At 42.7% G+C, this 14,579-nt stretch overlaps 1 protein-coding gene across 9 annotated transcripts in view; it reads left to right on the top strand.

Annotated features, from left to right (window-relative positions):
- The window catches only part of rg (rugose), a 259,509-nt gene that overhangs the window by 175,406 nt on the left and 69,524 nt on the right, over positions 1-14,579 (top strand). For all 9 annotated transcript variants that reach the window (XM_064698965.1, XM_064698960.1, XM_064698958.1 and 6 more), the window contains exon 2: positions 13,435-13,539. In XM_064698965.1, coding sequence (XP_064555035.1) covers positions 13,435-13,539 — 105 coding nt within the window. The remainder of the gene's footprint in view (positions 1-13,434; positions 13,540-14,579) is intronic.

Below are 14,579 nucleotides of genomic sequence, written 5' to 3'. Positions count from 1 at the left end.
CATTTTTAAAGTCAAAGTTTTTGAGTCACAGCTTGGAAATCACATATTAAGTCACACTTTGAGAAGTAACAGTTTATGACTCTCATACTATGTCCTCAAAAAGAAGTATGCTTCTCAATTAACAGTTTGAGATCTACAGTTTGAGAGTCACACCTTTAGACTTGCAGTTTTGGAGGCACAATTTGAGCATCACACTTGAAGAGTCGCTGTAAAGACGCTGTTTAACTGCCAAACAGGCAGTCACTCTTTGAGAGTCTTTGACAGTTTTAGAGTCACACTGTTTGAGTCCAGTGCTCAAGCAACTGTATAAAGTGCAGGTTTAGCAATCACAGCTTAGCTTTACCACGCCTGTATTTACTTGATTTTCAGTTTCAATCACACTGCGAACAGAGTATGGCACAGTCGGGAGATTGCAATTGCAAATTTCTTGCAATTTTTGCTTTAACAACAACAACAACAACAACAACAACAGCTGACGCGTTTAATTAAGCAAAGTGGCTGGCCAAGTTTCTGTCAGCGTTTTGGTTTTGGCTCTTTGCACTGCTTTCGGTATTCGAGTTTTGGCTTGGCTAACATGCCTTACCTTAGCCCCCCCCCCCCCCCCCCCCCCTTTGTCGCCCACAACGCCTTTTGCTGCTCTGCATTTTTGCTAATTTTGTCTAATTTTGCTAAAGTGACGGCTCAGGTCGTTGGCATTTATGAGGGCGCGCGCACATCCCGCAATGGCTTTCTGCCACATTTCTCCAAGTTAACAGCATACCTGCTCCCGCTCCCTCTCTCCGTCTCTCTCTCTCTCACACACACGCTCTCTCTGTATCTATCTCCGTTTCTCTCTGTGCCGGCAAATATTTAATTTCTTTGGCTTTTGTCTTAACTACTTGGTGAATAGTAAAAACAACAACAGCAACAACAACAACTGCAACTGGCAAACGAGCCCGTGGCATGCGGCATGCGGCCAGCTGCAGGTGGCAGCAACATAGCGAGCTGCCTGGCGGCCACATTGCAAATGTGCCTCAAACTATGCAACAATGTTGCGCAAAAATGTTGCATATTTATGGCACGACTTTTAGTGATGCGCATGTAAACATTGCCGTGTCACGAACAGACTCGTGAGAGCTGAGTCGTGATTTAAAGAGAAAAACTACAAACGAATTTCTATTGAATATTGACCATAGAGCACATAGAAAAGGGCAGATGGACAGACGGGCGGACAGACAAACGGATAGACGGACATGTCTATATCAAATCGCCTGTTAATGCTGATCGAGAATATACTACATACTTTATGGTCTATATAGTTTCTAAAGAGAGTGTACAGGAATTTTGACATAGATCGTCGTCCTCGTTAGATAGCAACATCTAACCCTAGAAAGCTTTGCACTTATAAAAGAGCACCTGGCTGTGCTTCTTCTCATAGAAGCAAGTCGAGTGAGTTCTGTGTGCAAATAGAGTCTGAAGAGGACAAAGGCAGGCATAACAAACTCGGCAATTAAACTGTTGACAGAGCTGTTCACATATCGATAGCTTATCGTGATAAATAATCGTTATCAATACGAGACGGACCAGGGTTGCCAACACGCACAGCGCCTAATGTCGCTTAATGTCGTCTTTGGTTGCCATTTGCCATTTTGGCTGCCTTTCAGCTGCTCATCTTGATTTATTGGCCGAGTGCAAGTTGCGTTTAGAGCTGCATCAGTCAGGAATTTGCAGCGTTTCTCATTTTCTTTGGACACATTTTCATTACATGTACCTTTTTTTTCCGCTTTCACAGCAAGCATTTTCTTAATTTGTGTGTGTGTGTGTGTGAGTGTGTGTGTGTCTGCCAGCAGGTTGCCCTTTAGCGCAGATTGAAAAGCGCAGTCAAGCAGCGTCAGTTAGTGGAGAGCAGCAGCATAGCACATTTGGAAATTGAACAGCGGTTGCAATGTACGCGACAATATTTATGTTATACCCTGTAGTCCTTATGTCAGTGGATATGCAAGAAAAACATTGGCTGGGAGACGCATTTTCGAATATTTTATTGTCTCTATTTGGAGGAATATTTCCTTATATTTTCATGGCCTATAATTATCCTCCATAGTCACATTTTATAGTAGCTATTGAGTGATTTTGCAATTGGATGTCGTTGAGATGTTGAGATTATTTTCTTTTATTTTCAATTATTTTCAAGTTGCCATGCTCCTCCATGGTCACATAAGTAAGTTACCCTTTCTTGCTTCATAGATCCGAATCAGTAGGCCACGCATTTAGGCCACGTTTTAACTTTTTACAGGGTATCTTAGTCGCACACTCTTCATTTTCTCCAGCCACTTTCTGCTCTCCTTGCTCAGATACTGCCGCGTCAAGCGTCGACAATCAAGCCAAGTGCAGGCGCCAGTCATTTTTCGGCTACAAAACCTGACACATTTCCACCCCGCCCCCCTCCCCCCATCAACCACTGCCCACCCTCCGCCACCCGCGTGCGCTGCCATTCTCTGGCGAGAGTGCTCAATTTTTGTTATACGTTTTTAAATCATATTTAACGCTCAATTATTGACGCTCAAAGTCGAGGCTGCTGGCAACAGACAATGGCAAACTAATGGCTGCCTCTTGGCTCGTGCGTTGTGTGGGGGGGAAATCTCTGAGGGGTGGGGACAGGGGCTGGCTTGCACTTAATGCTCATAGCTCGACGCATCAGTTGGGGCCTCGCCCCCTCGCCGCTGCTGCTGCCAACGCGCGTTTTGTGTGCTCAAATGACAATTTGTAAAGCTTTCAATGAAGAAGGCAGCCTATAAAATGATGCCAGGACCGAGCAGAAGCAGGCCGCGGGCGGCGGTTGACGGGTGACGGGTGACGGGTGGCGTGTGGCTCACACACAAATGACAGCCACTTTTGAGGGGTGGCATGGGCATGGCCATGGGTCTGGGTCTGGGTCTGGGTCTGGGCCAACTCGTCTCCTCGCTCAGCTCGTAATCAATCACTCAATCAATCAGCAAGTAATGTGCATTGAAATTTTTTTAAGTGTCCATAATGTTTGCCTGCCAAACAGTAGCCAAAGAGGGGTGGGCGGAAGGGAGGGGCTGGCTAGAGGCGTGGCAAGCAGTCAACTTAGCCGGGCAAAATAATATTTGTCAGCCTGGCTAAGTAATTGTCTGCGCGCTGAGGCTGTGCAAGTGTCAGGGATTTAGAACACGCGACTTTTTAGCCTTATTGCTCCGTCATTGTCGTACTTCGAGGAGGGGGGAGGTGTCTTAGAAGGGGCTGGTTCCAGATATATGTAGCTGACGTAGACACTTGTCTTGAACTGAAACAACAAATCCGTTGCCAGGCAATTATTTAATGCTGTCAGGATTATGGCAAGTTTGCAGAAAGATTGAAACTTCGCATTGACCTGGACGGCAAGGTCGACGCGGGAAGTAGAGTGAGAGACAGATAGAGAGAGAGAGAGAGAGAGAGAGTGACGAAGAGAGCGACCCAGAGAGAAAAGAATAAAGAGCTGAGAGCTGGTCAATTAGAGTTGATAAACTAAAGAAAATCTTTGACAGTTGGCTTATTCATTTCTTAAGAGGAGCAAAATACTCAAAAAGAAGTTTTCTGCAGCTGTGCACGATAAACTTCATCGAAAGAAATGAAAAACGATATTTATCGATTACATGCGCCGAGTTATCGATGGCTCAAAATAGCTTGAGTTAGTTTGTACCAAGCTATTAGAGTCCAGCCTTTGCAGTCTGTCTTTTATAGCTTACCTTTTGGAGTCTACCTTTTAAAGTCTAGCTTTTAGTGATTAGTTCCTAGGGTCTAGCTTTTAGAGTCTATATCTTAGAGTCTAACTTTAAGACTATAGCTTTTAGAATATAACTTTAAGAGTCTAACGTTTAGTGTCTTTAGCTTTAGGGATCTAGATTTTAGAGTCTAGCTTTAAGAGTCTAGTATTGAGAGTTAAGCTTCTAGAGTCTAGCTCTTAGAATCCAGCTTTGAGAGTCTTCTTTTAGAGGGAAACTTTAAGAATCTAGCTTTGAGATTCTTGCTTAAAGAATCTAGCTTTAAGAGCCAAACTGTAGGGATCTAGCTTTGAGAGTCTTTATTTAGGTTTTAGCTTTGAGAGTCTAGCTTAAAGAGGACGAGCACACAGATGGAAGGGCATTCAGGCAGTCGGACAGACTGACTTAGCTCTTCAAGCCGAGCCAGAATTATTTAATGGAGTCCTTGGTCTTTGCCCAGAACCATTCCACACTTCTTTAGCCTTTTGCATTGGGTATCTGGTATTCCAATAAAATTCACAAATAATAAATAAATATTCAATAAATAAAAAATTAATAAGACACAAGAACTCATTAAATATTTGTTTAAAGATTGGCTCGAATTTTTATTGAGCCTGATTTCTCATTGTTCGCAATATATTTAAATTGTGAAATGCCTTCGATTATTTATTTATTTATCTTTTTGTTTTCGCAGCCATTTGCAAATTCCATTCAGCTTTGCTTCTTTGTTTGTGGAATCAAATGCGATTCAATGGCTGCTGCCATATTTGATTTATTTTCATATACTTTCTACTCTGGTTAACTGGATTTTGCTTTTTCAATGACCATGCACCTTGCCCTTGGCTTCGTATTCGACGTGGCACGCCCACAGCTTGAATGTTTGCATGTGGGCGTGGGCGTTGGCGTGGGCGTGGACGTGGACGGTGGGGTACACTTTATGCTTAGCGTGTTGCAAAACTTCGATGATTAACTTTTTCGATTAACTCAAAACTCAAAACAGACAAGCCACACACACACCAACGCACACACATACACACACACACACACACATGTGCGCTCGCAAGTATGCAATGAAAAATAGAAAAACAAACAAACAACAACAACAACAAAATAAGAAGCAGAACGCCAAAGCAGCAACTGCTGCTGCAAACTGAAAACTTTTCTCATGGCGATAAACAATTTTCAACGTATCCCTACCCCCCCCCCCCCCCCCACCGCCCCCCTTCGCCACCTTGGCCCAATGCACGCCCCTTTCGTCTAGTGCGCCGCCTGTGAATTTTTTTTGTTTCTCCTCCTTTTTTTTTATAGCATAAATTTATTTTAATGTTTATGCTTAACAATTTTCAGTGCAGACCACCCAAACCGCCCACGCAATCAGCTTTGGCTCTAGCCCAAATAAAAAGTTTTGGTTGCGCCTCCCCTGCACCCGCCACCCCCCCTTCCTTTCTTATGCTGCTCACACAACAAACGCTGAAACTTTGCATATTGATAAGGCGAAGATAAAATACGAGAAAGTAGATTAAAGACACAGGCATAGAAAGGAGAACACCCGTGCATGGGCAAAATCCGCGCCAACCCCCGCCAGCCAACTCAGCTCCAGAATTCCCAACACCCTCCTCCAACACCTAAAGGACCCCCCCCCCCATTCCTTCACTTCACCCGCCAACTCTCCGCCCGACGCCCAATTGCGCTACCAATTGTGAAAGAATCTCTGATTGATGTCTGTCAGTTATGTGGCAAAAGGAATCCTTTTATCATTGGCGCACAGTGGGCGTGGCGCCTGCATGCATGTCAATGTGTGCGTGTGTGTGCGTTGTAATTATGGCCCATGCTAAGCCAGCGGCAATTGTTTGTGATGATAAATGATGAACGGAGCAGGGCGAAAAAAAAACGTAGAACGGGCTTTTGGGTATGAGGGGCGTGGGGGGCATGACCATGAAATTCATTAAGGCTCACAGCACACACACACACAGCACACACGCACACATGGCCAGTTCTAGGCCCTGACCCAATTGTGAAAGTTGCCTAATGGCCAACGCCGGAGTCATCAATAATGTGGCCAACAACAATTGTGGCCCAGACTGCCGCCTAATGAGGCCCCACGCGGACTTTAAAGATATCATCACCCACCCACCCACCCGCTTAACACCCTCTCCCCCATCCAGACACACGCACGAAAAAAGAAAAAAAAAGTGATTTAACAGTCGCCCCCTCGAAAAATTAAGATTAAAAATTGAGCAACTGCAACAGGAAAAGCGCAGAAAACTTGGTAGCTCAGAGCTGGAGCATTACGCAGAACTCGGTTGCTGCGGCAATTGTGGAAGCTCCAGGGAAACAGTGGAAACTCTGTGGCAACTTGCTGGGGCAGCTGCCTCAAAAACAATAAAAAAAAAATAAAGAAAAAGTGGAGCAAGCAACAAAATTTCCCCAACGAGCAATTTCCCTGCGTGTGTGTGCGTAGCTAAGAAGAAGCATAGGCAAAGGTAAAGAGCACAAGCCACAAAAAAAGAAGAAAGAAAGAAAAGAAAAGCAAAAGAAATATATATATAATACGACTAAGCGATACTCTACGCCTGCTTTTTAGCGTTAGAGCCACATTCCAAGACCCGAAGTTCGAAGTTTAGCTTTAACTGTGACACATGCGATTTGGGCATGGCAGAGGTGGGCGTGGCACGCACATCTAGTTGCACTCAAAACTTCACAGAGCTTCAATCCCAATCAATCGAAGATGTTAATGAGAGCGCAATTATTGATTGAAAGCCTTTAAAAACGCATGGGCACATAATTAAATGTCTACAGTTGCCAAAATCGCTGAAACATTTACAAGTAGAATTTATGCAAACCCCGTCTTAATGTGCACTTCCATGCGTTGATCACCACTCAGGCATTCAGTCAGTCAGTCAATCAGTCAGTCAGTCGGTCAGTCAGTCGGTCAGTCAGTTAGTTAATCAGTCAATCAATCAATCAGCTAGTCAATCAGTCAGAAAATCAGCCAGTCAGTCAGTCAATCAGTAAGGTTGTTCGTCAGTCAGTCAGTCAGTCAATCAGTCAGTCAGTCAGTGAGTCTGTCTATCAGTCAGTCATTCAGTCAATCAGTTAGCCAATCAGTCAGTCAGCCAGTCAGTCAGTTAGTCAACCAATTAGGCATTCAGTCAGTCAGTCAATCGGTCAGTCATATATATAGTCAATCTTATGTCCGTTCCACATTTCATGACAAATTCACAATACACTCTGCAAGGGTATACAAATTGAGTGTTTGAGCAAAGAACATTTCCAAATAAGCGACGATGAAAGGAAAACCACCAAAAAAAAAAATAAGAAACAACAACAAAAAAAAAACCCCAAATAGGCAACAAAACAACAACTTTCTAAACGAACGTGAGAAAAGAGCTGAACGGAGAGAGGGGAGGGGAGGAGGGGTGTACGAAGAAGGGTTGCGTGCTTGGGGGGCTGGTTGGCGGAGAAAGCGGCTGGGCGTTTACTTTTCAAAAAACTGTTTTAAAAGCTTAACCAGGAATAGAAGAGCAGGAAAAAATGTGCGAATATTCCCTAATGACGGCCGCTGCCGTAAAGAAATGCCACAAAAGCACAGAAAAACAGCATGAAAAGAGAGAGTTAGAGAGAGAGAGAGAGAAAGAGAGAGAGCGAGACGGCGAGCAGGCCAGTGCAAAGGGCATGAGTTTTGAGGTTAAGCATGGAAATGGGCACTGGGAAGCTGTTAGACTGGGAGACCCGCAATGATAAAGCGTCCTGATAAAGCATCGGAGAGACATCAGCATTCGGCACAAGCCAAGGCATATCACACACACAAAAAAAGAGAAAGAGAGAGAGAGGGAGAGAGGGAGAGAGAGAGAGCAAGTTAGTTGATTGCCACAGCTAAAAAACAGCAATGCAAGAAAACAATTTGTGTGTTTTCTCACTTTGCTCTTCCTATTTCCTATTTGACGTGTGCCTCCTTTTGCGTGGGCAATTTTTGGTGCGTTTGCCCCAGGGATAGTTAATCACAACGATCTTTGTTGCAGCCTGTGCCAGAACCATTTGGGAATTATAGCGCGCACTTGGTGAAACTTAATTTCGGCTAACGGGATGCAAGCGGGGCGCTTGGGTCACACAAAATGTGAATCGATTTGCATTTATCATACATAGTTCTGCCACGCTCGATTAGGGCTGCCTTGCGTACAGGGTGTCTTGCAGTCGGGTAGTCTCCTCAAGTACCTGCCGATGGCTCTGTAGAGTATATTTTTTTTGGTGCATCATTCGTTTACAATCCCATGAGATTGTACTTGATTCCTATTGGACCCAAACATTTTAATTATGGGAAGATCCACATTTTTGCCAGCTCTTATACAGAGCTTAGCTAAGAGAGCAAAAAAAATAAGGTTTATGTTTGCTTTTGATAACTGAAAATGACATTTCGAGAATTGCAGCTAAAGCAGCCTTTGTCCCTCAACTCAATCAAGAAATCATTAAAAATATTATAAAAACAAAAAAAAACATGAATTTCTCATTCAGATTTTGCGTAAAGTTTTCTTATTTTTTATTCGCCTTGCGCCGGCAAACAATTAGGCAAACTTCGCTCGCTCCTTACAAGCGTTCTAAACGCCGCTTAATTATATTCCAGTTTTTTTCTTTTTTTTTTTATATTCTGCGGGGGGTTTCAGCTGAAATTCCCCAGCGAGCTGCCCCCACCCCTTCACTCAAAGGCCCCGCTACGCACCTTTAGCTAGCACATTTAGTCAATTTTGAGTTCATTTAAAAAGTTTTTTTTCTGTCTGCTTTTTTTTTTTGTCTCTTTCGCTGAGCGCTGACGGCGAAGAAGAAGAAGCAGCAGCAGCAGCAGCAGCTGTCGCTGACATTTTTCGCTGCTGTTTGTCACCTCGTCTCAGTGAGCCTGAATACCCCTAACCGACCCCTTATCACTTGTTCCGCTGCCATTGTGTCTGTGTGTGTGTGTGTGTCTCCCTCTCTCTCTCTCTCTCTCTCTCTGTGTGTGGGTCTGTGTGCGTGTGCTTGGAGCTGCTTTGTCAGTGTTTCTGTCGCCTTGTTTAAAGTAAATTGAATTTCTATTTTATTTAAAATGCGCATTGAGACGCACTAAAAGTTCTCAAGTGGCAGCGTTTTCTAAGTGCGGGGCATAAGTAAGACGGGGAGGGGGTAGGTGTAGCCGTTAGGTGGCGTAGACCAGGGGCAGGGGCACGGGCAGGGGCAGGGGCAGGGGCAAGGCAGTGGAGTGGCGGGCTCTGATACTCGAACGGCGTCATGCTGAAAATTTAGCGTGAAGGTGTAAAAATTACACTTAACACTCGCCGGCAAAAGCAAATAGAAAGGGGACAAATAGTATGAGAGAGGGTGAAAGAGCGAGAGCGGGGGCTGAGCTGTGAGCGGGGTGACTGAGCTTGGCCTTTGTATTTGACTTTCCTCATTGCCGTTGCCTTTGTGCAAGTTTTTCGCATTATTTTCTTATTTTTTGTTATTCAATTTTACTTTGCAGATGTCGAACTTAACTTAAATTGCGTTAGGTGAAATTGTCAAAGATATATACATATATGTGTGTAGTTTTTTAAGTGGTTTACTACAATAAAAAGCCAACCGCACAGCGCAATTGTTCAAAATATACATTTAGAAGCCTGCTTAGTATACGAAACAAAGAAAAACAAAAACAATTTAGGAAAAACTATAGAAAGGACGACGTTTCTATATAGTACAAACATTCAAAAAGCTCTTATGTACAGCTTTGAAGAAACTTCAAACTTCATCCATTTTCCACCAGGGAAACATTTTCACGAAGATCTTTAAGCCTTAACAGATAGTTAACAAAGAAAGTGACAAAAAGCTATTTTCCACCAATTTTCCACAGTTGCGGGTGGATTATATATCTACATATCATTCTTGTTTCTTTTTTTTTTTATATTAAAGTTAACCGATTTTCAATAAGGATGAGCATGTTTCATCTTCATGGTCTAGGGCTTGCAATAGAACATTCTGACAGTTGCAGCAGGCTTTAACATAAACTAAACAAAAATTCAATTCATGTTTCTTTTTCAAACTAACTAGCTGGTATATTGACATCATAATCCTCTTAAAAGTATTTTAAATTGCATAAATTCAGAATAAAAAAGACAAGAAAAGCGATAAAAAAAATAAAATAAATGCCAAAAGTTTGTTGTTGAAGAATAGTTAGAATACAAATCTTCTAAGGGGCCAATTTCAGCTAAATATCATCTTAATAATAGTTGTATAACAGCCAGCTAATGTTGATTAATCGCAAACATGTTAGTTGTATTAGAGTTGTATACACATTATTATATATTTAAAAAAATAGCTAATATAACAGCTATTAAACTTCTTTCTTGTTCTTTCTTTTTTTTATAACAACTGGTTTAATGTAACGCAAAGTAAATAGTTGTCTTAAAGTTGGAATATAATGATTGTAGATGAGCATATGAGACATGTACAGCTATTGCATAACACTTTTCTACAGAAATAACCATAAGTATATCATTGCCAAACAGTTTCTTGTGTGGCACATTAACTTGTGCTTAAATCGTATAACAGTTGCGTAAGTATGTCATTGTATTACAGTTCTCTCAGCAGAGCATTTACTTAAGCTAATGTCGTATGAAAGCTGTATAACATTACTGTCCCCGCGCGAAACTATGCAGTTTCCAAACGTCGGAAAAGAAGTGACATATTTGCGCAGTCTGGGTGGATATATATCGGCGGAGTTATGTCGCTATGCCAAAGTTTTGCTACATTTGTGTATGACAGTGCTATAATAATTCTGCTACACTTCTATATATCGTATGACAGTATGTTTAACAGTTTTGATTCATTTGAAAATAAACTATATGACAGATGTATAACAGCTTTGCCTTATTTGTATATAAGTCTTAGGAAAGATGTATAACAGCTTTGCCTTACTTGTATATAAGTCTTAGGATAGATGTATAACAGCTTTGCCTTATTTGTATATAAGTCTTAGGAAAGATGTATAACAGCTTTGCCTTACTTGTATATAAGTCTTAGGATAGATGTATAACAGATTTGCCTTATTTGTATACAAGTCTTAGAAAAGATGTAAAACAGCTTTGCCTTATTTCCATAACAGTATAACAGCTTTGCTAAAGTTGTGGATCCGTTTCTAAACACGTTTATGCCACACTTGCGCTTGATAGGCTACCATTAGCAGTCGAAGAGCAACTGTTTAAAAGCTGTCTAGCAGTCGCACTCTCAGTACAGAGTATCGCTCAGTCGAGCATACTAATTGTTTGTCTGCTTATTAAGCATTAAAAGCCCAACGCCGCAGATGTCGCTTTGATATTCCTGCGAATCAGGTGATACGAAATCAGAGTCCTGCAACAGTTATGGGTGCACGGGCAAAGGCGGGTGACTGCAAAGCGGCAGTGAGGGGAGGGGGAGAGGAGCTTGCAGAGACAACAGCAACCACTAGACTGCGGTTAAAACTGGAGCTGAGCCAAAAAAAAAGGGGCAAAGGACGCATAATTATAAAGCTGTTCATAACAAGCAGCTCAAGTGCAGCCAGCTTAAGGGCAAGCACGAAAGAAAACGACCAAGCCGGAGAGGGAGAGTGCGAGCGGGAGAGGGAGTGGGAGCGGGAGAGGGAGCGGGAGAGGGTCAGAGAGCTGGAGAGGCTGCTGGCGATAAAAGGATGAGGCTGGCGCCCAGCTGGCGGCCGCCAGCAAAGACCCCCCCCCCCTTCAAAATGAAAACACAATACGAAATAGACACATAGATACTGAAGAGGAGTGGGGGTAGGGGTTGGGTCGGCAGAGCGGAAGGGCGAGCACGGATTGTAGCACTTGTGACCAAGTTTTTCTTCCACTTGTATTTTTTTATATTTTTATTTCTTTTTGCTGCGCCTCAAATCAATTTTAGGGAATTTATTTGCTGATTTTATTAAAGCGCGCAAAAAGCATCAAATGAATTGACACGAAGGGCGGAGGGGGCGGTGTGTGTTGCATGGAAGGGGAAACAACAGTAACAAAATTCGATTGTCGATTCAATTGCCTGTCAAAAAAACACGTAAATATTTTGGAGCCATGCGCGGCTGTCAGGCTGGAGGCTTGGCCTATCGTAATTAAGTTAGAACCTTTCTAGACTCTCTCTCTCTCTTTCTCACTCCCACTCTTCCTCTCCCTCTCCCTATCCCTCTCTCTCTCTCTCTCGCTCACTGGCTGCCTCTTTAGCCATCTTTGCTGAAAGACGCGCTGATTGCGCTGGCCGGAATGTCTCTCGGACACGCCCAGCCCACACTTTGAGCCAGCATCCAGCCAGTCCAAACTACCAAACCAACATCTATGGGTACTTAGCTTAAGCTCCACAACTTTCAGCCCGAAATGCCAGCAGGCATCTAAATGGTCACAGCCAGCATGATAATCCCCCGGCCAAGCCCAACCCAAACTTTAGTCCTACCATTGCCTAAAGCCATCATCAGCATCATCATCATCATCATCATCATCATCGACTCGCACTTTAAAAGTGAAATGTAATTCAAATAGGAAACGCTCAAATTACTTGACCCACTTTCTTATATAGGAATTGATCATCCCTCATCAGACCCTCATCTCCAACTCAGCTGAGCTCGACTAACAATTGATTCATTCATTTGCAGTGTCTCACAGTTCCACACTTTCAAGTTCCGCATGTTTATATAATATAATAATTTTCCAACAATTGTCATGTTTTGCTTGGCTTTCTTTTCTGTTTTTCTGAGCTTAAAACAACTTAGATTTTCTAGTAAAACCAATAAATCATATCTCGTAAAGCTATTGAATAGCTTAGTGCGAGCGCAGACTACTTAATGCTCTACTGAAAACAGTCTGGCAACCCCACAAGCATAATTCGTGTAGCTCGCAGCCAGCTTAGCTTCGTACCAAAATCAGTCTGGCAACATGCCACAAATTCCGTGCGCCTAATTCTTATCAATTGCAACCTCTCTGCTGCAGAGCGCTGCCAGCTCTTTCTGCATAGCTGAAGTGTGGCAACGCTCACATTTAATATAATAAATTCATGCTAAATAAAAAAGAAAGTGGTAGGTTAAATATATATAAAGAAAATAAAACAATATTATAACTGTTATTCTGAACACAATTATAGCCATACTATTTATGTATGTAAAAGCTTTCACACAGCCGTTTTTCACCCATTTTCCGCCGTTACAACTTTTTAATCCACCAGAGTACATAAGATCTTAATGCACTGCTTCAGCATCGACAAAAATAATCCATTTCGACGACAATAATGAGCTTTTAACTTTAAAAAAGAGAACAGAGTTTTTGTACCTAGCAACTTTTTTATTGGTATTTTTTCGGTACTTTTTTACGCCTATGCTGCAGCATAAATAATTATCCGCTCTTCCATCTTAAAAGCTCAAGACTTTATTGAACAACACCAGTATTTTTGTACCTACCGACTCCTTTTAAGTTGGTATTTATTTTGGTATTTTTAAAATTGGGCAAGTCTGAATGAAATGCTGCAGAATAAATAATTTTGCAGCGTTCCAGCTTAACATTTAATGATTTTACTTAAAAAAAACAGTATTTTTTGCAACCTTACTGATCCTCTTTAATCGGGTTTTTTTCGATATATTTCAAAATTCGCCTATGAATTCGAGTTTTTATAAAAAACATAAAAAATAAAAGTATTTTGTACTAATTTTTTGGTATTTTTGCAGCTGGTCGGCGGTGAATTCGATATGGAATTGAATTTTGTGATACAGGATGCGCAGAATATAAAACATATGCTGGAGTTGTTGGATCATTGTCCACCCAATTTGCAGGTGAGTTCAATAACAGCAATTTATGCTAGGGAGGGCGTGAGGGGTAAAAAAGTGTATGTGTGTGTGTGTGTGTGTGCGAGCAAGAATGTTGTGTAACAGCAACAAATTCAAAATTTGTTGTTATAAAATTCAATCAAAAATTTTGTTGCTTTGCGCCATCAAAGGCAAATTAGGCAGCGGCAAAAATGTACGAGTGTGTGTGTGTGTGTGTGCGTGTGTGTGTGAGGGTGGCTCCAAATTGTGCGTAATGAAAGCGCAACATGAAACGCCTTTCAACTGTTTTTACTTTTGCCGCGTTGTCAGACGCCTCGTTGGCGACGCGTCGCAATCTTTTTTTGATTTGCATATGAATTTATATGTGTGTGCGTGTGGGTGTGTGTGTGTGGGTGTGTGTGTGCGTGTGTGTGCGCGTTAAACAATATTTTACACCTGACGCTGTCGCTGTGCGTCGCGCGGCGTCATCCAAATTATTAGCATGAATGCTGGCAAAGGATGCGGCTCTGGGCACGTCCCTGAGCGTTGCTTTGTGTGTGTGTGTGTGTGTGTGTGCTGGCAGGAAGTGTGCGCTGCTTTCGCAACACTCTTGTGCAGCAGCCGCTGTTGTATGCATTTGAACAGCCGCCCGCGCGCCCGCCTCGCTCTAGTGAAAGAGTAAAGGCCGGAAGTTGAGAAACCGTGTCAGCAGCCAGCTTCCAACACTGAGGAACCGTCGTGCACCCACTCCAATATAGCTGCCGCTCGGGCGGCTACTCCTCCTCCTCCCCAGCCCCCACCAGAGCTCAGACCTAGCCAAACTCAGCCAGTCCGTGGAGCCGACAAAAGTCGCGCCAATGCTGTCGCTTAATGAGTTTGTTTCAACTTTGTTCCACCGTTCGGTTCATTCACCTATCAAACAAGCTGATTGCATTCGGTGGAATGTGCTCGACTAGCAGATATCCTGTGTGCACAAGTGAGACAAGTTAGCTCTGGGGTGTACCAGTTTTCAAATGTCTACCTTCTAAAGTTTCTGGGAGCTTGAAAAACGAACTCTGTTTTATTAA

The sequence above is a fragment of the Drosophila montana genome, unplaced genomic scaffold (assembly GCF_035044405.1).
Source record: "Drosophila montana isolate Dmon_TW-CO22-7 unplaced genomic scaffold, ASM3504440v1 contig_786_1, whole genome shotgun sequence".
Lineage (NCBI taxonomy): Eukaryota > Metazoa > Arthropoda > Insecta > Diptera > Drosophilidae > Drosophila > Drosophila montana.
This window is presented reverse-complemented; position numbering and strand designations above follow the sequence as displayed.